The sequence below is a fragment of the Halyomorpha halys genome, unplaced genomic scaffold, assembly GCF_000696795.3.
Source record: "Halyomorpha halys isolate HHAL.00 unplaced genomic scaffold, Hhal_1.1 Scaffold940.1, whole genome shotgun sequence".
Classification (NCBI taxonomy): Eukaryota; Metazoa; Arthropoda; class Insecta; order Hemiptera; family Pentatomidae; genus Halyomorpha; species Halyomorpha halys.
The window spans coordinates 165,235-191,519 of NW_027114279.1; the positions used below are offsets into that span (position 1 = coordinate 165,235).

Here is a 26,285-nt window from a genome sequence, read left to right on the forward strand (position 1 = left end):
ATCTATAGGTATTTTATAAAGAAAATACCCATAAGTCTATTTCTAGTCCTCTATTTCTAAGGACCTTTTTTACAAAAAATTTAAGACAAAATTTTACATTATATCGACATTAGTACATAGCCATTTTAGCTAATTATTCCAAAGATTTTAAACAGTTTGTCATAACCAAGATATGATTAATCACAATATAAGTCATTTTATGATAACTTTCTTTAATAAAAAATGATCTTTTTTTATAACTTTTTCTTAAAAGGATTGCAGTTGAAATCCTAAATTTTTAAAGTTTTGGGTTAAATCCTTGTTTTATCGAGGATATTTACAAAAAAAAAATGATAATACATTTTTTAAAATCATATAATTTCAATCCATAGCTCATATCATATTTCTCAGTCAGATTTACCCATGGAAAATACATATATTCTATTCATTCCGTTATACAATATTACATTCTATGTACTGAATTACATAATTTTGTACAATCAGTTCGCCTGGAAGTAGAAAAGAAGGAATTGTCCTGTAGCCACATGGAAATAAAAAAAGGAAAAATAATTAACTTTATTGTATCTGAAAAATAATACATATTATAATTTACAAGAAAACAATTTATACTCTAATACATCTATATAAAGATTATACTTATAGTATTAGATTGTCTATTTGATTCTGATGAATGAGGGAAAAGATTATGAGTGTGGGTCAAGTATGCCCAATTCTTCTATTCCAATTGAATTATCTTTCTCTCTTAAGGTCACTGAACTACCAACATCCGGGTTCATGTTATATCTTATCATCTCATTAGTTTTCAGTTGTGTTAGTTTATAGTGACATAATTATTAAAACGAATTTAAAATATTAAATAAATTAATTGCAAGGACATAAATTTTACATAAAAATATAATTATAGAATTTCCGCCAAGACTTGACGGGCTAAAATGACTTTAAAATGTCTTTTCCTGTAAAATGGAATATACTTTTATAATTAACATTCAAACCTTCTCCTGAAATGAGAATTTTGCCAGTGGCTTCAAGACTAAGGTGACTGCTACATTAAGGACCGTTGTCTTGCAGGTAATTTAATGCCAATTTAAGATGTGGTGGAAGTGTGAGCTCCAATCAAGATTATTGTTATTTTGTTATAATCATAAATCTCTTAAAGATAGGTCAGGTCATATAGGACTGCAGAAAGATAATACGATGGCACTTGAATTATTGCACAAATAATCACTAGTTAATGTAAGTAAACTAATATATCATACCTTTTTTTGAAAAATGTTGATCAAGCTGATATCTTTATAAGTACTCATTGAAGTGGAAACTGACTCAAAACATTTACGCCATAAGTGCATTTTCTATGGAACATCTTCAAGTATTTTAAAAAGTGACAGTTTTTTATTTAAAAAGAAGACTAATGGCTCTAAATGTTTTATCTTCAAAGTTTTTGGATATTGTTAGGGGCTTTAATTACTATTACACTTGAATTTTCAACTTTTCCATGAATGAATATAAAAAATTGATTTTACTCATGCTTTTTAGTCCTTTGACTAATTATTGTTATTCACAATGGTTTCTGATTTTCTGACCATACAGTTATAATTATGGTGAAATCAATTGGGGAGGAGGATAGGGTACAATCTGGACCACCATTTTTTTCATATGCCATCCTAAACTTGAAATTAATCTTTGGTCTTAACAAATCACTAATTTATTTATAATAACTCTTATGTTTTCTGTCTTTATCAGGGAGAAACAGTAGTGTTGAATAATGAAAAACTCCGGTTTTAATTAATTTATAGAGGTTGACTTTGTATCATTCAATGTCCTTTATAAAGCCTCAAGAAGGTGGCCAGAGTTATGGTCATTTTTAATTTGAAATTAAAATTATTTTTAAATATGAAGAAGATGGTCAAGGTTGTGGTCAAAAGAACAAAAATAGTTTACAACTATTTATTATCCGACGTTTCTCCCCACTTTCTAGGGCTTCATCAGGGCTGTTCTAGATGATAGCTTTATTGACTTTTCAAGTCTTGAAAAACTGAACACAAGACTTTTCAGACTTCAGCTATCATCTTGAACAGCCCTAATGAAGGACAACAAAGAGGGGCGAAACGTCGGATAATAAATAGTTGTAAATTATTTTTGTTCTTTTGACCGCAACCTTGACCATCTTCTTCATATTTAAAAATAATTTTAATTTCAAATTAAAAATGACCATAATGCCCTTGCCTTTGAATTTAAAAAAGAAAGCAGGTTCATGACAAAACACGGGATTTTCTAAAATATCATGTCTTATTGATGGGACGCTTTTCTAAAATTTGGTACAGAATAAGAATTTTATTCGCGCATGTATGCACTAAGCCAAACCTAATGTATGGAGTCGTGTTAAAGTTATTGAAATATCCGATTAAAAACAAGCTCAAAGACAAAAAAAAAGTGTCGCTATGGGAATTGCTGTTTTAGGGTTTAACATTGCTCCAGACAAGAATAATAAAGTTTAATAAAAATATAATCGACTGTTTCTAATAATTAATCTGTCTCTAAACAGTTTTTACGGGTGCGGTATAGTAAAACTATACGGAACATGCGTCCGCCATTTTAAGCATTTCCACTTAAATAATTTCAGCGCAACGTCCTTCCTTAAATTTTTTATTTCAGCTTCGCCCGATTCTTTTAGCAAAGCTGTTCAATACACACATATACAGTATATATATACACTTTTGTGATACATAATTATTTAAACCCGATGGACCTGAAAATGCGTATTTCTATCAAAAATTCGAATCCGAAAGGCTTCACGAACACAATATTCCCCAACTTATATATTCCACATATAAATAAGTGGAAGTAAAAAATACGGAGGCTCACAACTCACCCAGAGCAAGGGAACATTGGAGCTATGTTTCAATGATTTGGGAACGATAGCGACCGACTTTATCCTAAAGGCGTTTCGGAGACTGCTATGGTCATCATCATGAACCGCATCGCTTTGAAAATTTATTTAATTGTTTTAAGTAAACAAAATTAAACTTATTTTAGGGGTCATTTAAAAGTTCTTTTGAAAGTTTTGGATCTAAGCCCTGTCAGACTGGTTAATAATCGAGGATAAAACTTCATATCGATATGCTAAGTTAATCAAAATCATTAGAGCCGGTTTGGGGAAAATGGTAAAAATCGATAGTATAAAGAGGCATTTTCAGTGAGTCGATTTTAGCGAAAAAAGTTGACAAAGTTCCCTGGCTATACTGTATAAAAGACCATACCTATATAAACTACCTTAAATACACAGATTAAGTTATGTACAACTTTTCATTTTTGAACTAAGTTGTTGACAAACACATACAGACCATTTTATGAAACTTGATTATTTGGCCTCTTATTTTGGGAACCCTAAAATTTGAATTTCCTTTGAAAACCCAAATTCGATTTTTTTTACAATCGTAATACATACCCTTACCATCCATTTTACAGGCTTAATTTTGAATAGAAATCAACTTTGTAGATGTATCATTTTCAACGCACGGCCATAACTCTATGGGACTCTTTGAATCGGTTTTAATACGTCTCTAATGAATCCCTTTTGGGTCCCGCTTGCGCCCAGGTTGCCTTGACTCAGTTCTCGATGAACCAACATGGGGATTCATAGGTTCAGTTTGCGCAATATTTCACCAGTGTGGACATGAATCCAAACTAGCAAGCATCTTAGTTCTTGTTGCAATTGAATAAGAATTTGTCTGATTTATCGATAATCTGCCTCGTCGCAAGCCATATGAATCCTCATGGTATCAGACAAGTGACTTTACAGCCTCCTAATATTCGTTCGATCCTAGAATACGACGAGAGTCCTGTTTCATAATAAAGTACAAATGTAGTTTACACTTGGTACACTTTTGCTGATCTGTTCTATTTAACTCCTATAACATCATTAGAAGTCATTCTATTATAAGTCAAAGTATCAATGCTTCTACTTTATAGTTCGAAGACTTATACCTACATTTAACTACTTACAGGCTTCATTATGAAACATGGCTCGGAAAGTTTAATCGCCACTAAATCATGAACCAGACGAGAAATGCGTTGAGCAGACCACCAGCCTAAATCTCACATAATCATCTTGTTTTTGCATGATATTTATAATTAGATGCAATCTGAAAAGATTAAAAAAATAATAAAGAAGCAGAGAAAGATAAAATATACTAAGCTTTAATCGGGGGATTAGAGGAAATGGAGGGAGTGGGGAAGTGGTGCAGAAAAAATTGTGATAATGCCTTCTTCAACAAGCATTTTCTTAAGGTTTTTACTATCTCAAACTTGAAATAATTTAAAATAAACACCCCAAAATCAAGTTACTTAATTAAGTTGATTAACTCTAGTAAAATGATTTATTATAGTTGATTATATAATACGTTAATTTATATATTGCATCAAAGTGCAAACAACACATTAGAAGCTTCAAAATAAAACTGTTTTTTATAAAACTAAGAATTCCATTCGATAAGTAAGTACCACGATAAAAAAAATCAGATCAGTTCAAAAATACTATGATAAGTGATAAGAAAGATACACCGTCAAACAAAAATATCTTATCACTGATGTCGTAGTCTAAAGATAACAACCAGACGTAGGAAGTCACTTAACAGTACAACGAAAAAAAATCATAACTAATACCAATTCTAGATTACATGTAATTGCTATACAACATATGTGAGACGAAATCCAAAACGTCTCTTGCTAATTTTACAAAATATTTGTAAAATCCCACATAACATCAATAATAGAGATGGTGACAAAATAGTATGTGTAAGAAAATGAAATTATGAGTTTACTACTATTAGTGGCATTCCTAGATGGTGCCTTTAGACCATTCTTAAAAAAAAAAAAAATTGGCATATACACTATATGCTATATTTACATTCAGCTAGGGGAACTCCAAACCAAGATTTTCCACACCCTTCTGGGGTATGCAGACTTGGGCTCAAAAAGATTCCAGCGCTTCTTTCCCAGCCAAGTCACTAGTATTGAAAGACAGTGGAGACTTAGTGAGCTCACCTGAGCCGTTTACACTCATGACTTGGTTGGAGAAGGTCCCAGGATCGCTATCGCTTCAACCTTCGAGGAGAATTATTGGGATGATTGGTGATGGATTGGGATCGTACTTAGGGATTAGATGATGGATGAGGTTCTGGTAAAAATTTAAAAATCTGAATGAAACAGTATTAAGGACATATGGGGTGTTGAGGACATAGTGTAAGGTATTGTTTGTTACGTATTTTGGAGCATTGACTATTGTTCGTAGGTTTGGAACAGAAACAGGATTGGAATGAATGGTATGACTTAATACAGTAAAATTAAAATTATATTTACTGTAGAAAGTCTTAAAAAAGGAGTTAACTGGAAAATCTGTTAGTGAACTTATAATGGAAATAATCGATTCTAACGGGAAGATCCGAAACCATCCGATCTTTCCAGATTGCACTACGGCTTCGTTAACTTTTGTTAAACTGTTGTATTCTGGGCAGGAACAAAATTTATTTTCTTTTTTATAAAATTCCTACATCAAGAAATCCAAAAATACGAAGTTTCGTAAAAAAAAGAAACATAACAATTTTTTAAGGGAAGTCATAGTCAGAGTTAGTGATTTGCACTCGGCAATTTTTTTTTTTATTAATTTTTACTTTCTCTGGATTTTACATTTTTATTTTACCACAAAAAAAAAAAAAAAAATAGTGGTAACTTCAACACGAGCCCACCAATCTACATAGAATTTGGGAACGTATGCAGGGTGCTAAGTGAGAGCTGTGTTGTTTCACCGAATGATTTTTTAAGATATATCATGTATATGACCGATAATTTTTTAAAAATTGATTTATTTCATTGAAGCTCATATTACATAGCTTCAATGAAATAAATCAATTTTTGTCTTAGTAATATTGTGATTTCAATTTATATTTTAGCCAACAAAATCGTGTTAAAAAATGTTATGTTATCACGTTAGTAATTACTAATTTTACAACTGCCCAAATAACTGTAATTCAGGTTTTCTTTAAAAACGCAAAAAACCCCTATTGCTTTTTGGTGTTCTACCCCAAAACACAATCTTTTAATCGATAGTGTTGTTTATCAAAAGGTGCTTCATGTGCTCGCTTCACATATTTCTTTAGCACCCAAAGACGGTAATTAATCGATTTCGCATGTGACGGTGCAAAAACCACACTGTCATCAAGTGCCTTCAATTCATGGTAGAAACAAGAGGGCTGTGTTTTAAGAGCCAAACGGCCGGTAGAAATCTAAAACATGCAAATGTTCTTCCGAATCAAAGTTACGGCAGAAAACCGTCGTGAGAGGCGTAAGCTCAAAGCTAGAAAGACACAAGCATTTCTGACAACTACTTTCTATCCTTCTAATACCTGTTATTGACTGTTACAAATCCTCCATTCGGAAGGAATAATCTCGGAGTGAGAGCATTATTAGACATTACCTCATGGGTTATCTTAATATACTGCATAGTGTTGACGAAACTCAGGGACAAATGTTTTTAAAGACAAATGTATTTTTTTAAAGAATTATCATTGGTTGATAAATCAATATCGATGACAGACACTTTTGAAGTTTTGATCGATTACAAATATGTTGGGTTTATCATTAATAACTGAGTGATCTGTTGTAATAGATTGACCCTAAAATATAGTTTTACATTATCAGGTGTTAACTGCTGCAGTACCAAAATAACACCTTGTATAATTCTAATTCTAAACGTCAGAGCTAGTCAGATCTAATTTTATGTTATTATTATGTTAACCAAGCTGTAAAAAATCGAAACTCAAAAAATCACCTTTTAAAAAATCAACACACTATTCTAGAGAGATTTTGTCTGAACCATTGTTGTGTAAGATAAGTACATAATTCTTTCCGACTTCAAGAATTCAGTCGAAATGTCTCTAGAGCGGAACATTAATTATTATTTGTAATAAACGCTATTCTCCGTCGTAAACCTCTACCCTCCTGTCCTACAGTATCCTTTCTAAATATACCACTAACGCCTGTTGAACAGATTCGATACCTAAAACTCCATCTTGACAAACGGCTTACTTGGAATCCACACACAAGACTGAAAGGACAAGAAACTGCTCGTAGATTTCGATTGCTACAACACCTACTTTACAAACGCTCTATACTGCCCATTCACTACAAAAAATTATTATACACTATGATAATCAGACCAATTTGGACATATGTAATTGAGCTCTGGGACTCTACCAAACCATCAAATTCCTCACGCATCCAATCCTTACTATCCAAAATCCAACGCAAAATCTTTGATGCTCCTTATTACGTTACAAATAAACTCAAAGACAAACATCCCATTCGTTGCAGATTTGGCCCAAAACAGATATGCGTCTTTTCATTCCAAACTCCTAACCTATTAGTTCTTAATCTCTCATCCTTAACAATCCCTGATAATCCTCCGAGGCGACTGAAAAGAAGATGGCCACGGGACCTCCTAATTTAAATTAATGCTTGAAGTACCACCAATGGGTGGTTCCTTTCCAAGATTTTCAAGTGAAAACGAAACATTCCACATATTTACTTATTGTATTTATTATTTTGTACAACTGTAAATTATATTTTAAAAAAAATACAAAATAAATAAATGCTATAAGCTTTTTATTACAGAGTTATATAAACATTTTTTTCTAAATGCGTCAAATTTGTAGTCGGTTAGGAGCCTAATATTAAAAAAAAAAAAAAAAAAGCCGGGAATAATTCATATCTTTACGGAAAAGAAAACTTTGCATTACTTAGACGGTGGAAAGCCCTCTTCAAATGGTTTTACCGAACACCAACTTTATTTGTATTTTAAGAAAATATTGTTTAGTTTTCTTTTCTGTAGTCAGATTCACCTGACTTAAATACCTCTTTGGTTATTGTTTCCATTTTCAACAGAAACAACTCCCTAAAAAAAAAAAAATATCTTTCTGTAGAGAATCGGATCATTGTCTATATATGTAATTTTTTTTTTGTTTTTTTAGTTCTACTTTAACCTCCTTAAATACTGCTAAATTATAACAGAACACCCTAAAATAAAATAAGAATATTTTATGGATAAAATTTGGGCATTATAGCACTAGAAATTCCAGTTTTTAAATACACAGTAGATGTAATTATTATTTAATACATTAAATAGATGTTTCAAAACAGGATTAACTAACTGAAAATAGAAAGGACTTAATTTTGTTTTTACAGTCTTAGTTTATTATTAATCTGCAATTAGATAGTATTCAAGTACAAGAAGTAATTGATATAATCAATTACAAAAGTGCTCATCACTTTAAGGTTTTTTTGTAATCGCCGAGTACGAGGATACTTGATTATATTTTGTACTTAATACTCACGTACTTTTATTCAATATCAAAAACGTAATGAAGCACTACCAAACTCTGTTTTTTTATCCAGCGTGTAATCCATTCCAGGTCCACTCATTCATTTTCAGATATTCATATTTTATAGTAAATACATTTGTAACGGACTAAAGAATCTTTTTGAAAATGTTCTCTACTTATTGATACCCACAACAAGAAACTACTAACAAGTGGTTCTAATATTAATTTATGAGGCCTTTGCTTTGCATGTATTTAATCGTAACTATATACCAATCGATTTGTTTATTGATGCAGAAAAAGAAGACAAGATTGTTAATTATATTAAATGCATAACCAATTACAAAAACTAAAAGTGGCTTCCTATATTGTAGGCCAAGACATTTTTCTTTATTTAAAAGCTAATCATTTTCGTTCTTAGCGTCCTGAAAACCTCTATATGAATTTTCAAAAAAGAACAAAAGATATTTAACCTGACCAACAGTCGGTACTAGCTAACAGAAAATCTTTGTTTTGGTCTACTTTAGTAGAAAAAACTTTAGGTTTTTGTAATTTTGTGTACATTTGAACCTATCTAATCCAAACAATAATCTTATTTTGTTATTCTTCACGAAAAAAACAAATTGTTTGAATATGGTAACCACTGGATGCATGCAGAGTAAATACGGCATATGATGATAATAAAAATTTCTAGAATTATAAAAAATAATTTATACTCGACATCTAGGACGCATTGGCAAGAACGTTATCCACAAATAACCGCCCGACTCTATCTATGGTAGAAGGGTCAAGTTTTTATTCCATGGGACCGCCAGGAAATAAAAGTTAACGGAATTCTAATCAACGCCGCTGATAAACACCTTAACTCCCTCGACCTCAGACATTCCTGCATTGGCAAGAGCCATCAGAAAGTGTCTAATATTTCTTGACTTAGTATCACCAGAAAAAAAAATTCATTGATCCCAGATTCCACGATCATAACCTCCAACTTGACAGTAAAAGGAAGTGCAATACCAATTTTTAAGTCTTCATTAGATGTAGATGTCTAAAATACTTTTACTTGCCACATTGACATAATTAATAGGTTAAACACCCTTTTGATTGTTAGGACTACTAAGGTGCCCTATTTGATTATCAGTATAATTTATTTATTTATTTAACTATCAGTTTTGGAGATATTTTACATCATTATGACGATGTATAATATTTTATTATATTCAAAACACTTAAATAACATGTTATTTGGATGTTTTAGAAAGAAACTCTTTAATCTCGTGAGAATCTAGTACCGAAACTGGATTTAGAACTAAAAATTTGGAAATAGACTTTTCCAGTTTTGGAATTGGACGCCACAATTTACATAACAAGAATAAAAATAAATGTTGAACTACGTAAGCAAATAAGAAAATGAAAGTGGAATATTTTTCTTAAGATCGGTTTCTCGTCAAATATTAATCTCTATAGAAAAAATGACTCTTGAGGATATAGTATTTTTATAGAAACGCAAGTTTAAAGATAATATTTTTATCTCTAAACCTGTTATTTTTTTATTTAGTTTATAAGAGATTAAACCACGTAACAGGATCGTAAAGAACAGGTGGTGGTAGATCTTCGAGTTGTAAAGATAAAATTTATCTATCAGCTAAGAAATTAAGAAACGGCCGATCACAATTTCTTTACCTGCAAGAGTATCGGGCCAGTCATGACGGTACGTATTGATTCCTCCAAATTTTTAATGATGCCTCCAAAATATATGCCACTTTGACTGTTTAATTATTTTATTATTATTGAATTTTCTAATCAGAATGTGATGTACTTTATAGCAAAAATTAGAGAGTGGAGTAAATGCGAAACATGGTCTCGGAATCCTTACGGCAGCAATTTTCATTTCTGGTGAAATGGTCGGGAGTGGGATTCTTGCTTTACCAAGAGCAATAATTGATGCAGGTAATTAATACTTTTAATAGTAAGTAATTCAGTACGAGAAATTTATATTTTTTTATTCAATATTCATGAATTCATCCTACATAAGTGGTTTAAATAACTTTCAATTTTGTTAAAAAATTTACCACAATTAGAAATACAATATCAATATAAAATACTTTAAACTGAAATAAAATCTGATGAATTACTAAAATTATGTTGACAATACATTTTTTTTCATTCATCAATAAAGCGTTAACTATAATGAGCCAATAACGTTAGTTAAATTATTATTATTGTTCTTTATTTGTGTCAAACATGATGCGATAACATCCATATTAGTTGAGGACCAAATTTTGTAAAAGAAGATATAAGAAAAATTATATGATTTACAAACTTATTTGGTATTTATGAACTTCCTGATAGTGTTCGCTTTTCCCAATAATTGTCTTTTGCATTTTTTCTAATGAATTAATGGTAGGTCCAGTTCACAAAGGCGTATATGGAACAGCTGCTTCAATACTTGCATGGACGATGACTAAGTGAACAATTTTTTTAATGTGGTAAAAATTGTTGAAAATCAACTCCAACGCGTCTCAAATGTAGTCTTATTGAAGTAAAATTTCAATGCAATTGTTCTGTATTAGTTACGGATGATGAGTTTAATTCTTCAATCAAACAAAATTTCTACCACGAATCCGAAATTAGCAACGAATGATGATTAAATCGATTGGATCCACTCTCCTCCCTCCAAAAAATAACAAATAAATAATAAAAATTTAAAAGAAAATAAATAACTGCTTTTTTTTATCTCATTAAGATATCAAATTGAAATTTTGTTATATATCATTTATAAAAGAAAAGAAAAAAATCTAAAGAATACGGCAAAATTATTTCAAAAGTCATTCTTGAAATTGAAATAATTATTTTTAAATTAAAAAATACATAGAATGTCATTATATATAGCTAATCAAATTAGTTTAAGAACATGGGCATTTTGTCAAATAAACCTGTACCATAGTGGTTAAGGGTAAAAGTGTTAAAAAAATACCAATTAACACTTTTACCACTAACTCAAAGAATATGTCACACCCTTATTTTAACAGAGTATTTTCAAAAGGATAGAAGTTTTCTCATATATTCAGATATATAACGAAAATATTTTAATGTAAATGAATTTTTGAAATATGTTAATGAAAAATCCCTTAATTAGAAAGTTTATATAACAAAACTGATTTGTCAAATAATTTGTTTGGTATATTTGTGTACTACATCATGTATTAGATATATGCTGAATAATTTATTGTTATAAACTTTTTAGAACAATGCATTTTAAGATATGATCAAAAAAACTAAAATATAAAGAGCAGGTTTAATTTGATTCTTTACCTTTTTAATGTTTAAGTCAAGAAAAGGAAACATTTTTGAAAACAGATTAATTCAAACAATAAAGTTTATATTTAATATATAGATAAGTGCACAAGGATACATGCAATATAGACCATTTGAGATATCCAATTTGTAAATATAAACTTTCCAATCTGATAAATTAATGAATTTTTGAATTTCTAACTTCATAAGAACTATTATTTTCATTATTTTATTATTATTATTTTAATTCTAAGGTTGAATAAAACAAGTATTATTAATTAATAATATTGAAAATTATTTTCATTAAGTATTAACAGTTGACACATTAACGGAATAATTTGCAGTACTTCAACAATAGATTGATCAGTAGTGACCTTTAGATTTCTTGAGACAGAAAAAAAAATAATCATAGGATTAACATATCAGCAAACGCATTCCGATGTTGGGTACTGCAGTTTCCATTTATATAGTGGCCATTTTTATAAATCTTAAAGAAGGGTCAATTTTTTATTTTTTATAAACAATTTACAACAAGTTACAGCACTTCTTATATGATGAAAATAAAGTATTATCAGGAGTGTGAGACAGTTCTATGACTAATGAAAAATAAATAAGACTTGTTCCAAGAAAACTTATTCCAGTGGTCCCCAAACTTTATTTGCAACGAAATCCTAGAGTTGGGCTTAAAACATTTCGAGGCACACCTGAACTACAAAAGTTTTAGCAGAACTTCTGTTGAGCTAATAAATATTAAAATGTTGGCACAGTAAGCCATAAAACGGTTCAATATGTAGATAAGGAAGTCCAAAGTAATTATTCAGGTAAAATTGAAGATTATTTAAAAAAAAAATATATCTCAGAAACCATAAGACATACATATGTCTGTCAGCATTCAAAATAAAGATAATTTAACTTACTATAAAGTATGTTATGACACGATTCTTCGTAGGGGCAGTAGTTTTTATGATATTCAAATATGAATATAAATTTTGCATATGACATCTTATCCGAGAACTATAAATCATTTTATTTTAGCAAATATCATGAAAACTACTACTCCTGCGAATATAAGTGTAATAAACTACTTTATAATACGTTTAACTAGCTTTAATTTGAGTTCTGGCTGACAGCTGTACGTTTTATGGTTTTTGAGATATTGATTTATCAAAATAAATTCACAATTAAAAACAAAAATCCTAAATCAAGAATAAATTTCAATATTTTGTCATCAAATATTCGTTTCAATTTAATACACAGATTTAATAATAATTCTATTATTATTTTTGATTTACACTTACTACAATGTATGCTCTTGATAAAATAAAAAAAAATTAAGTTAATAGAAAGCTAGTTAGACTATCGACATTTATTATTCTATACATTTTTTGTAATAAGATTGATCGTAAACCCAACGTCAATGCAATTTTTATCAAATGCTGTTTTTAAAAAAAATTTATCTCAGGAACTATTAAACGTAAATAGCTCTATTAGGGCTTATATATCAGCAAATTTACTCTACTTTAAATGATGTTATCTTAGGTTTTCTAGTTTTGTTGGTAGTTTTAAAGACAGAGCTCCAAATAAAAAATTAATTTTTATTCCCTATTTTATTATTACTTATACTTGATAGACTGATCAAATTTGACTAATAATTATACATAGGTTTCATTAAAGTGATAAAAAATTTGGTTGGCATAACTGCCTTTTTTCTTTTGTTGGGCTCTTGTACTATGGGTAAGGACACAAACACTGGTGAGAGTATGCTCAGTTTAGTTTTTCTATTCAAAAAGATGTATGGGACATAAACATACCAGTTTTCTGAATTTAAAGACGTCCGTTGTAACAAATCTCAGATAAATAGATGAAAAGTTTAATTAGTGAATAAACGTATATGAATCATAGAGAGAATGGAAAATAAATAAAAATCAAATCAAATTTTCACCAAAAAAAAAAATCCTTGCTAACAAATAAACATTTGGGTAATTATAGTATATCAAAACACAAGTAAAAAAACAAACAAGAAAACTAAAAAAAGGCTGCAAATTGTTGTACAGTTGACCACTTCTGTGACCCACCCACCTTCTTGGTTTTTTGTTTCTCCTGAAGCTACTTCCATAGCCGTTTCCTTTAGCCATCTCTAAATGTTACCATTTAATTGTTACTTAAATTATATATCCTTTTGAGTTATTCCTCAAATTTGAATGAAATTAAACCATTAAATTGCCAGAAGTAGTTAAAATGTTTGAATGAAAAAAAAAAACTGTAATTTAACGAACTACTGTAATAACATAAACATTTGATTAACATTGTTATATATGTTTTTGTTTTTTTAGGTTGGTATGGATTCCTGCTCTTGATAATATTTGGGCTGAATTCATGCTACTGTGGTGTCAAATTAGGCCAGTGCTGGGAAATATTAGAAGAACGATTTCCAGAATGTAGGGGAATAAGTAGGAATCCTTATCCTGATATAGGAGAGCGTGCTATGGGAAAGTGGGGAAGGTATGCTGATTCACCAACAAATATAAATTTAAGAAAAATTAAGAAGAAAACAGAAATGTAAAATGAAAAGAGTTTATTCCACTATTCAAGGCCAACTTTATAGACCATCTTCATGGACAAACATTATGTCCTAAGCAGTCTACAAAGTTTGGCGCAAACATTGCCAAGTATTGTAAAAAAACAACATATACAAAATTCACATACTTGTTTATTCCATAGAGACAAACATGGTGGATGTTAGACAAGTATCGGCGGTTACCTCCGGCTTGAACTATTTTTATTACAAAAAAAAACAAAAAAATATATTCGAAACGATATATATATATATATAAAATCATTATATTTAATGGATTAAAAGTATAATAATTCAATTACAGATAACATATTTTTGATTTATCGATATGAATACTTTTTTATGTATACATTGTATGTATATACTTTTTTTAGTGTAGATTTTTACTTTTGACAACTAAAAAAGTTAAGCTATAAGAATTGTTGAAGTGTGGAAATCGCAGATTTGAAGAGCTGCACTCAAAATGCTCCTGTGTCATCTCTCAGATGACATGCGTTTCTGGAGTATTAAGCTGTACAATAACAATTGTTCATAAATATCAATGATTTGCTGTGATGTAATTTAATTAAGAGAATAATATTTCATTACTGATAAACAACTTTCAAGTGGTGCGTAGTTAATTGGATAATAAAATAATAATAAATACAATCCTTAGTGAATCCGAAGGGTCGATGTCCATATTTACTATCAATCGAGTACATACCACCTCCACTGACCTTCGTCAATACCCAAACTCGTAGGGTCAGCCATAAAAAAAAAATCCTTCATATCTAAGTGAGTGAATGTAACAGAGAATAAATTGTTTGTAATTAAAACGTACGGTAAAACATGACTTATTTTTTTATAAAAAACATTTTCCATATTTCAATGATTTATGTGTAAAACAAATTTATCAGCCAGCAACGTTACCAAGAACAATCGTCCAGTTCTAAATATTTAAGTAGGCTCCAGGTTCCAGTGTCACTTAACAAATTATTCATTCGTATTTCTGAGATGGATTCGTCCTTTTGGTCTCCAAATTCATCATCGACTATTTTAATTCCGTTCCTTTGTTGACATAAATCATGAGTAAAGTGCATCAAGAGTAGGACAAGAGACATTTGATAATGTATTAGCCAAGAACAATGTGGCGAGTGGTAAGGCACTAACTCAGCATTCTCGTGTCTAAAACCGCACAGGTGAAGAGGGGAAAGGAGGATGTTTGTAATGGTCGCGAGGTGCGAAAAACGAAAGAGTTGAAGGACGAGGAACGGAGTGCAGAACGTAATAATATGGCGGGATATGAGGATATAATATATTAATTAACTTGCCTATTTTAGGTATAATTACTTGTATACCATTACTGTAATTACTTGGCACTTCTCTGCGTGGCAGTCAATAAAGGTATCTAAGTAGTAGAAGAAAACTATTTATTGTTAACAATTTTACTATTTTGATAGCTTTATTTACGGCCAGCCGAACTATCTTCCTATAATAAATACTTTTAATTGCAATTTATTTTAAAACTCCTTTTACATACAATTCAATTTATTACAAGCTATATTTTGGACTATTTTCTTAGTTCTTTTATTGTTAAAATCCTACCAAACTTAATAATAAATAGGAATCTAAAATTTAACTATATTAATCCGACGGCATATTTTCAACTGAACAAGACAAAATGCAATTGTTTCTTCCGCAATCTGCAGTTCCCATTTAGCGTTGGTGTGCGGGGAAGGGTCAGAAGATTCCCGCCATGCTTTTGTTTTTTCGAACTCCATCCGGCATCTCACACCACGTACGTTTTTCGTTGATGTGCACGACCCTTAATTCTTATTATCCTCACAGAATATCTGGTTCTTCCCATTCTGGTAAGAATAAAATGGTAACCTGTAGGATATCTTTCCCTCCATATATTGGAGAACATATGGGTGTTAAAGCCTCAATAAAAAAAATCTATTCGCCAAGGTTTCCCACTCCAGAAAGAGTTCTCACCAATTCAAGAAAAAAATCCAGCAGCTGCTCTGAGCTATCCTTTGTTCGTTCATTGTCGCTCAAATAATACTCCACGATTGGTAACAGTTTTCATCAGGTTATAAGTGGAGCTATATTTTTATCGATTGCACATATATTTGTAGTATAAAAAATCATAAATTCTTTCTAAACTATGTTAACATCCTAGATCTTTATCTGAATTAAAAAAATAAATAAAATAGCATTTGTATAGTCATGAATATTCGGCAGTTTCAAATTTAAGTGTGACTTGAAGTTCCGAATAGCAATATCTCTCTATAATTTTCGTTTCGGATTACGATATTTACATTAGTATAAGTCAAGACAAGCACTTATTCATAGAAGGAATAGATAAATTAGCTCACAAACGATACTTTTTATAAGACATTTAAAAATAGACTAACTTTTTCGTAAAATAATTATATCAATAATTTGCTTATATGTTATTAGGCGATCTGTAACCATCTGCAATTACTTTACACTTTTTGGAGTAGCAACTGTTTACCTCCTTTTGGCTTCTCAAATGATGCACGCACTACTAGAAGATTATGTTCAGGAATTATCAGTTTGTGTCTGGATTTTAATTTTGGCAGTAGTTTTAACACCTCCTACGTGGCTGGGTTCGCCAAAAGATTTCTGGTAATATAGAAAAAGAAGATTTTTTTTTTCAGATTCAACCTTCTATATAACTTCTTACTTCTATATAAATAAAATTCCTTTATTATTCAGGATAGTTGGAGTTTTCGCTCTGTCAACAACTTTGATATCCTGCTGTCTAATATTCGCTCAGATGGCTATTGATTATAATAGCAAGAATAATACAGTGGTTCACAAACAACCTGCTTTGATTGACATCTTCACGTCGAGTGGAACCATACTCTTTTCATTCGGAGGCGCTTCCATCTTTCCATCTATACAGAATGATATGAGAAATAGGAAAAAGTTTAAGCTCAGCGTTACTTTAGCCTTTATAGGTAAGTAACTTGTATCACTTATGCTTAAAAAAAAAAAAGTTATAATGGGACAACTCACAAATTGTCGTTTTGTAAATATCTCAATTCGAATTGGTCAATTTTACAGCCATTACAATTGAGGTTTTCACAAAACGACCATGTACCTCTCTGGAAGGCAATATTGTTCGTTTGCTTTAAAAATAAATATTAACTAGTCCTTCCATAATTTAGGAAGAGACACATGAGAAGGTCTTACTTTTATAGAATATATTGCAGTTATATATTTTATTATAATTTTACAGTATAATATAGCCAACAATTAATTTATCTCCTACCGCTTTATATTTTTTTATAATTCTAAAGGTTGATCTGGATGATTACGGTCGTTTAAATTTAGATTAAGCACAGAAAACATTTTATTAATTTTAAATTTTAAATGGGACCTTAATAGGTTCGTTGCAGTTGTTATGAAAGTACTATATATAGAATTATGATTAAAATTTTATGTGTGAGCCCATCCCCCATTCTACCAACCTATTTAAACTAAGAAATCATTTATATAGCTCTAAAGTTTTTTTTTGCATTATATTCATGTAGCAAATTGAATTTTGTGGTGTATTGTTATTTTCGTAATGCATAAATTGAAACGTAGTGATGTATTGTAACAGAAAGTGAGTAGTAATATCTATCAAAAAACACTTTTTTTTTAGATAAGTCACCATTATCTAGAATTTTTATTTACTAATTAAAATCACTAGTTATACAGATTTGCACTAAATACGTTATTCCAGGTTGTGAGGTAAACTAGTCCAGGACTCTAATTCGAGAGGTATAGTGTAAAAGAATCATAAGACCTCGGACAACAGGTATTCAGAATATGGCCAGTCTAGTTGGAAAGGAGGATCAGACATGGCGGAGAGCCAAACACTAATCACATACGATCGACAAGTTTTAAGTGTATTCGCCATAGATCCAACCATAACCTGCAGGGTATGCGCCCACAGTCTTGTTATAGGAAAGAAAAAGAGGTATTCGACCTGAAATAAGCATATAGAAATTTATAAGAGAAGGAAGACTCAAAGAAGATATTAGAACTAGCACTTTTTAAATTTCGAAAATAGTTGTAGAGAATTCAGAAAAAATAGGAGTTTTTAACGACTTCGTTGGTATAGGTAGTAGTTTCCATGATTTTGGCCTAAATAAATCCACAAATTCATTTATTGTAATTTGAAAGAAAAATGTCGATTTTACAAAAATTATGTCTCGGGAATTATTGAATGTAAAAATCTCCATCACACCACAATACCAAATTTTAAAAAATTTAATGCACTTAAGCAAGATTTTTTTCTTGCTTTAAATAGCTTTAAAGATATAGAGCACTGAGAAAAAAGTTTAGATTTTTCTAGAATATAATGAAATAGTTCGACACCTATATTTTAAGAATCTGATAATAACTCTGTTGTAGTCACGATGAAAAATAATTTTTTTTTGGGGGAGGTATTTTCTGTTAAAAAATAATTCAATCGGTAGTTATTTTTTATTCTGGCGGCAAACATAGATGTTTTTACCTCTGTATCAAGAAAAAAATTATATTTAGTAAATAAAACTTTATGTAAAATAAGTCACTTTTTCAGTATTGGCTCCAGGACAAACAAGGGGATACACCGATTTTAACCAAATTCATTACAATGATTTTACTTCTTAAGGTACTCATTCATCCATCCCAAGTACCAGCTTTTCAAGAGCACAAGGAGCCAAGAAAAATATAGAATATTTTTGTAATTTTATGCCTTTACTCTGTAGAATTTCAAGGTTATTAAATACTAATCTAGTTGTTTTTTTGAGTAAATTAAGAAAAAAATAATGTTGATTCTATTAAGTGAGTTTAAATGCATAATAAAGAACTTATTTATTATTATTTTATTTTATTTTTTAAGAAAAGCAAGTAAGAATTGTTTTTAACGTCCATTAAAAATCTTAAAATATGATTTTTTTTTTTTAAAAACTTGTTTTGGATTTGATTTCTAGAAGGATGTTTTTTTTTCGCTAGGAACGAAAAAAGAATATCTTAAGCACAAAACTGTAGAAAATAAATTAAACATTGTGTAAAATGAGTTACGTATTTCAAGCAAGAGCTCTCCGACTAATGAACAGCGTGCAATGTTTTTCGACTATGCTATGAAACATTGTACAAGTGTTTCTTCAAGTGTTAAAAACTAATATAAAATTTGTTTCTCCCTTTAAAAATATCTTACCCCATTTAGCTCGGACAGTCTGTCGAAGTTGTATTCACACTGAAGAAGTAGAGAATACATTTTTTTCACATAAAGGGAATGGAATCTAACATGTTTATACAGGTAAGAAGAAAAAAAATTAAAGCAAGTTGGATTTGGATAAAATTTTGGGGAGTTTGAAAGTTTTCTTGAACAACGGAAATTGCTAGAAAAAAGAATCTTCCAAGAAATCAAGCACAGAACTTTTTATTTTATTATTTATATGAAAATTCGCATTTAAGGCTTTTAGAGTACGTCAAAAACAAATCTAACTTGCTTCTTACTTTAAAAAAAAAAAATTTCAGCTTTTTATAGGAGCTTCTGTTTCTGTACTTTTTAAGCATTTAAACTCTTACTTTATTAATCTCACTTAAAACACCTTTAAAAGCAAAAAACAATAATATAAAAATTGTTAAAATTGCAAAAATTATTTTGCATGCCCCAGACATGCATAGACTATTTTTAGGTGTAGAATCACCACAAAAAAATGGTTATAATCGATGACTAGCAACCCTTATCACTGAGGATCTTAAACAGAACCTCAACAACCTGAATTCGTGTCCAGAATTATTGAAAAGTTCGTGAATAATACTGCTGTAAGAAAAAATATAAACAATGTAAGAGACCAAATTAAGGCTGGTTATGAACAAATCTGATGACGCAGCCCTAGACACCAGAGTAAACATATATTAAAAGATAAATCATGGATTATTAACATTCCGATTAAACTACAATTACATTCTGACCTCCCATTACTATTTTAAAGAAATAATCATGGTAACTCTGAGTGATTCTGTATCGTCTAGTATTTGTTTTTCAAATAAATAAAGTGGTGCGTTAATTTTTTATTGCATTGTATTCAAGAACAAATGCAAGGTTATCTTACAGAACACAGATTAATTCTAAACATTTTTTTTTCAGTTATATTGGCGCTGTATCTTCCTATGACAATTTTAGCTTACGTAATATATGGAGAAGCCAGTGAAGATAATATACTCTTATCTCTAAGCCCATCTCCTTTAGTCACGTGTGCAGACATACTGATGACACTGCATACGATTATGGCATTCCTGATATGTATTAATCCTGTATCACTGCAGACGGAAAACATTTTGAAAATTCCGCATGGTGAGATCTATAATAAAATAGAATTTTATTCCTGATTATATAAATATAATTTATATGAAAGTATGTAAAATAATTTGAAAATTAGGATTAAAAGTTTCAATTACTGATTAAATGATTAACAGGGAAAGGATGGATTATCGACCGATTACTATTCTATTACAGGCAGAGGTTTAAGTTTATTCCTTGGTTCAAAATAAATATGAGCCCTTAATCTTAAGGCCATTGCACAAGATAAGAATTCTACTGGAGAGATCCGGTCCGGTTCCTATCGGGAGTTCAATCCAGAAGAACATTCGCAAAGGAGGCGAACGTATACCCGGCCGGTTTGCTTCTGGGCCTTTTCAACTCTGTATTCTTATAGTTTCCAAATTGAATATAAGACGTCTGATTGCAACGAGACGTTATTATGAAAATAACATTTTCAAATACTTGAGAATATCTACAACATCCTTCGATGAACTATACCAAAACGAATAAATGATCGTCTTAATTAAATAAAGAAAATTAAACCAGTCAATCAACTATTTCCTTTCTGCAAATAAAAAGAGTCTAGCATGTATATTATACCAGGGCTGTCCAGTAAGTAACAGACGTTTTGAAATAAATAATTCACAAATTTAAAAACTCAAAGTTTATTATATACATTTGAAAGGTACACTCTTAAGCTATTTTTCTACACAATCGCCATTCAAATTGAGACACTTATCATACCGTGGCCCAAGGTTTTCAATACCCTCTCTGTAGAAATCTGCCGCATGCGATTTCAATCACTGGTTTACACCGGCATGCAGTTCAGCTTCAGTATCAAAGCGTTGTTTACCGAACCCTTTTTTCATCGCTAGGAAGAGGTGGTAATTGTTCTGCGCCAAACCCGGGCTGTATGGTGTATGGTCAAACCCCTCCCGTGCACTAAACTCCGTCAAATTTGGGGAAAATGTTCCGACAGTTTTGTAATCGTGAAACAACGGTTTTCACGAATTTTGCCATTTACTTGCATTCCCAGGTCATCAGTCACAAGGCTAGGCCTACCACTACGGTCCTCGTCACGAACACTGTTATGGCCATTTTTAAAATCAATGCACCACTGCATCACTCGGCTTTCACTCATTATCCCCTGCCCATAAATATCACAAAGCTGACGATAAATTTCAATTGGCCTGTTGTTTCGAGCCAACAAAAACTAGATCACAGACCGCACTTCACAAGTGGCGGAGTTTCTATTGCAGGGCACATTTTGACGATTCACAGAGAGCATACAACAGCTGGATGTGTACTGTATGTAGGAAAGTTAGAACACCAAGACGGCGGCTCTACCCTCCCCCCATCACCACGATAGGCCAAAACATCTGTTACGATCTGAACAGCCCTCGTACAAGCTATTAATTTCGTTGTCTTTGGCATGTTACGATTTAAACTAAGAATGAATAAAAATGACTCACTAAATCAATTTTTCGCTTCTTTTTCAAAGGTGCGGTAAATAGGATTCAATTCGACACAAACTACCTCCAGTGTCTTTTTTGTTGCTTAATAAGGATTTATCACATAGTACCTTTCTGGACTCCCCGAAAGATATAACTTTGTGTGTAATAATTTCCATTTCAATAACGGTCAAAATGCCCTAACACACTACAGAAAAGCAAAGAGAAAAGTTAAAATGATTTCAGTAATGAATCTTCATTGGATAAGAGAACGCTCATTTTTTTAGTTTTAAAAGCGAAATCCAATTCCAGCCATGGATTTTATGATCAATTATAAAATCTAGACGGAAAAAAATCAATCAGTTCTTTGTTACAACTTTACTAATTACTTACCAGATAATACAAAATTATCAGAACATGACTTACGCAAACTCAAAACTAATTTTCGTACTTTTTTTATTACGTTTTGACAGATATAAATATTCTTTTGAGCCCATCAAATTGTAAGTTGCATCCAGGCTTCAAAAATTATGAAGACGAAGCACGATTACATAAACTTGAAATAAATAAACCTCTTGATAATCAATGACACGAATCAGCTAAGGACCAGTACATTGATAAATACAATATATTTTTCTCACTGTTATGACTCATTGTTGTAGATGTACAACTTTTTTTTTAATAAAGCATCTTTTATCACAAACATGTAAGTATAATTCTCCCAATGATTTAAATTCTATTTACCCCGGCTTAGCGCACCTATATAATAAGGTTTGTTTAATTTCATTCTGACTCATAAAATACCGTGAGTCCAATTTAAATTTTAGAAATTCCGTACGCAATACATCACTGCAATAAATAAAGAAGTGGTAATTGTATAGTAAACCAGCTATGCACCGTATCCGGTATGAAGCCGGGTAAAAACACTTGTGCGCGCTAAGAATTGCAGATAGTACAAGAGCCCACGAGGAGAAAAAAGTCAGTTATCTCACCCCAATTTTTGATTATTTTAATGAAAACTATACATAATTACTAGTCAAAATTGATGAGTTTGCCAAGTATAGGTAGGGGGAATAAAAAATGGCAGCTGTTTCAGAGCGATAAAAAAAACTAATTTTTCATTCAAAGCTCTATGTCTTAAAAAGTAGGAACAGCACAAGAAAACCTAAGAGAACGTCATTTAAAGAACAGCTAATTTGCTAAAATATGAACCTTAATAGAGTTATTTAGGTTAAATAGTTTTCGAGATATAGCTTTTTAAAAAGCAACATTTCATAAAAATGTTGTATGGGACGTACTGAAAGATCAATAGTTAGTAAATTTATATCTCAAAAACCATTTGACGTACAGATGTCTATTAGCACTCAAATTAAAGCTAGTTTAATCAGATATAAAGTAGTTTATGATTTTTATCTTCGTAGGAGTAATAGTTTGCATGAAATATTCTAAAATAAATTGATTTATAGTTGTTCGGACAAATTTTCATTTGCCAAATTCATATTCATATGAGAATATTCTTAAAACTACTACCCCTACGAATATAAGTGTCATAAACTACTTTATAGTAAGTTAAATTTCCTTTATTTTGAAGTGTTGGCAGACATATGTGCGTCTTATGGATCTAGAAATATATTATTTCAAAAATCCAACATTTTATACGAAATGAAATGAAATGAAAAAATAACTTTATTCTGGGACATATGTCCCCTAAGAATAATTACAAGGTTCATACAGTGAGATTTTTATCTGGCGAGCGTTTACAAATTTTCAGATAGTAGAATGAAATAACATTGGTATATTGACTTTACTACTGTTTATAATGTTAATCAATAACTGCCTATTTATTTGATTACAAAGATGTGGAGGTTTGGTTATTCAATAAATGAAGGAATAGGTGTTGTTTAAAGGAGAGAATGGATGAGGACTGGCGAATGGAGATGGGAAGAGAATTCCAGAGGGAGGTTGCACGTATGACGAAGGATTTGCTAAAGAAGGAGGTTCTATAGGAGGGCATATATAAATCATTCGGATGGGATCTGGTGTTTAATGAGTGGATGGATGAGCGAAGAGTGAGGAGATCTATGATATAGGTAGGTTTTTTGATGTTAAGAACTTGGAATAGAAAAACACCAAGGAGGTATTGCCTTCGGGAGGTTGGATAGAGCCACTTCAACTCGGAATACCAGCGAGAGACTTGAGAGTGTCTAGGGAACCCAAAGATAAATCTTACAAAGCAATTCATGAGTCTCTTCAGTCTTAACTCTAGTCCTGCAGATAGCCCTCCGTACACCAAGGATCCGTAGTCGAAGTGGGGGAAGACAAGAGAGGATACTAGGAGCTGACGAGTGTTCTGAGGAATGGAATTACGGAATTTTAGGAATTGTTTGAGTACAGTTATGGATTTAAGTGTGATTTGAGAAATATGGTTATTCCAAGAGAGGTGTTGATCAAAAGTGACACCAAGGTTTTTTATTGTAGGATAGAAGTGAATTGGTTGGTTGTTAAGGAAAAGTAGAGGACAGTAAGGGAGGGTATGAAGGAGGCGCTTGGAACCGATAAGAATGGCCTTCGTTTTTTTGGCATTCAGCTTCAAATCATTGTTAGACGCCCATGCGTTAATGCTGTCAATATCTTCCTGTATCTTTTGGATAGCCTCAAGCATTTCGGAGGGATAGAAGGACAAATAGATTTGGAGATCGTCTGCGTATAGGTGGTACTGAACGTGGTGAATGGAATCAGGAAGATCATTGATATAAATGGAGAAAAGGGTTGGTGAAAGTGAGGAACCCTGAGGAACACCTAATTCCTCTTCTTTAAACAACTTTAAATTAACATTTTGTGAGTTTATTTTGTCAAATATCATAAAAACTACTACTCCTACAAAGATAAACATAATTAACTATTATGTAATAAATTTAACTAGCTTTAATTTGAGCGCAGGCAGACATCTGTACGTCCAATGGGATCTGAAATGAAGTTTTTCATAAATCAAACTTATTGTCCGAACAACTATAAATCAATTTATTTTAGGGAATATCATGAAAACTACTATTCCTACGAAGGTAAAGTTCATAAACTTCTTTATAGTCCATTAAACTAGCTTTAATCTAAGATTTAGATTAGATTTAATTAAGAGACATCTGTACGTCACATAGTTCCTGAGATATAGAATTCTCAAAATAAATTAACTAACTACTAATCTTTCAGTACATTTTTTAAAAAGCTATATCTCGGGAACTATTGGACGTAAATAGCTCTTTTAAGGCTAATATTTCAGCAAATTTACTCTTCTTTAGATAATGTGCTATTAGGTTTTCTAGTGTTGGTAGTTTTTAAGATATAGATCTCCGAATGAAAAATTAGTGTTTTTTTAAGGTTTTTAAACAGCCGCCATTTTTTATTCCCCCTACCTATACTTAGCAGACTCATCAATTTTGACTATTAATTATACATAGTTTTCATTAAAGTAATAAAAAATTGGGGTGAGATAACTGCATTTTTTCTTCCTGGCTCTTGTACTAAGGCGCCTGGTCTTGTAGTCGATGGGCCGGCTGCTTTCACAGGGAAATTATCGGGTCGGTAAAACTCTTAGCGTGTACAAACCTCCATTCGCTACTATGTGCGACTGAGTGTCAACACGGTTTTCTAACCGGTCCGGAGCAAACCAGCCCACCAAAATTCTTGTCGTGTGCAAGGGTCCTTAGTTTTAACAAAGAAAAACCACAACATATAGATGAAAAAATATATATGTCTGAGAATACATATATACTTCTATAACTTTTTGTATTTCAGAATTCGGTTTCAAGCGATGCCTTCTTCGAACAGGAATAGTTGGGCTGATCGTTATCGTTGGTGAAACCATTCCAAAATTCGGAAAAATTTTGGCACTCATCGGAGCTTCTACAACTACACTTTCAACATTTGTGTTTCCCAACATATTTTACATAAAGCTCTGCAATCAACAATCGGATAATGCTAAAAGGTATTATTATTATATTACATTTACTACAATTTATTCGAATTTCATGTATATAATACACATTATTTATTAACTGTCACTAAGGAGAGGAATATAAAATAAGTAATATTCTTATAAGTTACTGGGATAAATGGCTGAACTTTAATAAATATTTTTGGTATTACTATTAAAATGATGACAATATTCTTTCATACATCCTGTACTGCTTGGTTTTTATGCCATTAGCATAACTTAAATGACTTCTTTTCAAAAGTCAATAATTGCTGTTCACCTGGCCTTGGACAAGTATTTAGGAAAAAAA

General features: G+C 31.2%; 1 protein-coding gene and 1 long non-coding RNA gene across 2 annotated transcripts in view; one reads left to right on the top strand and one right to left on the bottom strand.

Moving 5' to 3' along the window:
- Positions 1-352: 352 nt before the first annotated feature.
- Positions 353-26,285, bottom strand: part of LOC136796781 (uncharacterized) — a 30,903-nt gene continuing 4,970 nt past the window's right edge. Inside the window, exons 2-3 of the long non-coding RNA XR_010844532.1 lie at positions 20,422-20,594; positions 353-514 (exon numbers count right to left, since the gene is read on the bottom strand). This is a non-coding gene — a long non-coding RNA (uncharacterized lncRNA). The remainder of the gene's footprint in view (positions 515-20,421; positions 20,595-26,285) is intronic.
- The window catches only part of LOC106687280 (uncharacterized), an 18,929-nt gene continuing 2,587 nt past the window's right edge, over positions 9,944-26,285 (top strand). Inside the window, exons 1-7 of the mRNA XM_014431060.2 lie at positions 9,944-10,080; positions 10,196-10,319; positions 14,000-14,168; positions 16,684-16,872; positions 16,963-17,207; positions 20,381-20,587; positions 25,798-25,987. Of these exons, the coding sequence (XP_014286546.1) occupies positions 10,075-10,080; positions 10,196-10,319; positions 14,000-14,168; positions 16,684-16,872; positions 16,963-17,207; positions 20,381-20,587; positions 25,798-25,987 (1,130 nt within the window). The 5' untranslated portion in view covers positions 9,944-10,074. The remainder of the gene's footprint in view (positions 10,081-10,195; positions 10,320-13,999; positions 14,169-16,683; positions 16,873-16,962; positions 17,208-20,380; positions 20,588-25,797; positions 25,988-26,285) is intronic.